The 701-nt window shown below is 39.7% G+C and overlaps 1 protein-coding gene across 1 annotated transcript in view; it reads right to left on the reverse strand.

Annotated features, from left to right (window-relative positions):
• Window positions 1-243, reverse strand: part of LOC116696173 (voltage-dependent T-type calcium channel subunit alpha-1I) — a gene marked incomplete in the record, with an annotated part of 5,173 nt that extends 4,930 nt beyond the window's left edge. The window contains 1 exon segment of the mRNA XM_032526955.1: window positions 36-243. Coding sequence (XP_032382846.1) covers window positions 36-56 — 21 coding nt within the window.
• Between the last annotated feature and the right edge of the window lie 458 nt (window positions 244-701).

The raw sequence follows: 701 nt of genomic DNA on the forward strand, positions 1-701 counted from the left end.
AGATTTGGAAAATCCACACCAAGGATAACACTAACCTCTTGTGTGGTGTTCTTCATTCTCCCGGCATCGTAAATGGACAAATTTACACAGTTGAGCACAATTATCAGTACGGACACATAATCCAACCACGTGGAAGAAGAGGTTAAGGTCAAAACACATAGGATGAGATTATATTTATTCGTTAACTCATACTATTCATCAACAATTGAGAATAGATAATTACGTAGAAGAACCACAGGGACACAAAAACTAATAATGACCAAATCAATTCATACAATCTTGTAATGTTTTAAAATGCCCAAATATCATACAATCTTGTAATGTTTTAAAAGCCACAGCTAGGCAAGGTGAGTGTATCTCTACGATATCTAAATACATTGTTATGATCTACTCAAGTTTGTATTGTTGTTATTATTTTTAAATTTTGGTCTTTGATGCAGACAAGGTTAAACTTTAGCAGTAGGAAAGGATATGGGCTATGGGCCACTTGCAGACACAAGGATAGGAGTCTTGGTGGTCTGTTTTAAGCGGCAAAAACTACTGGGCGGGTCGGGTAGGGCAGCTGCTCCTCCTGCATGGAGATGCAGTGTGGGTTGGGAACTTCTTGTAAAGTGAGTGCATCTCCCGCCGCTGCTTCTCCTTCTGTCCCTTAGTGATGATGAAGTTCAAACACAGATATCATATGGAGGTCCAGAGGTGCA

Source organism: Etheostoma spectabile, chromosome 9, assembly GCF_008692095.1.
Source record: "Etheostoma spectabile isolate EspeVRDwgs_2016 chromosome 9, UIUC_Espe_1.0, whole genome shotgun sequence".
Taxonomy (NCBI): Eukaryota; Metazoa; Chordata; class Actinopteri; order Perciformes; family Percidae; genus Etheostoma; species Etheostoma spectabile.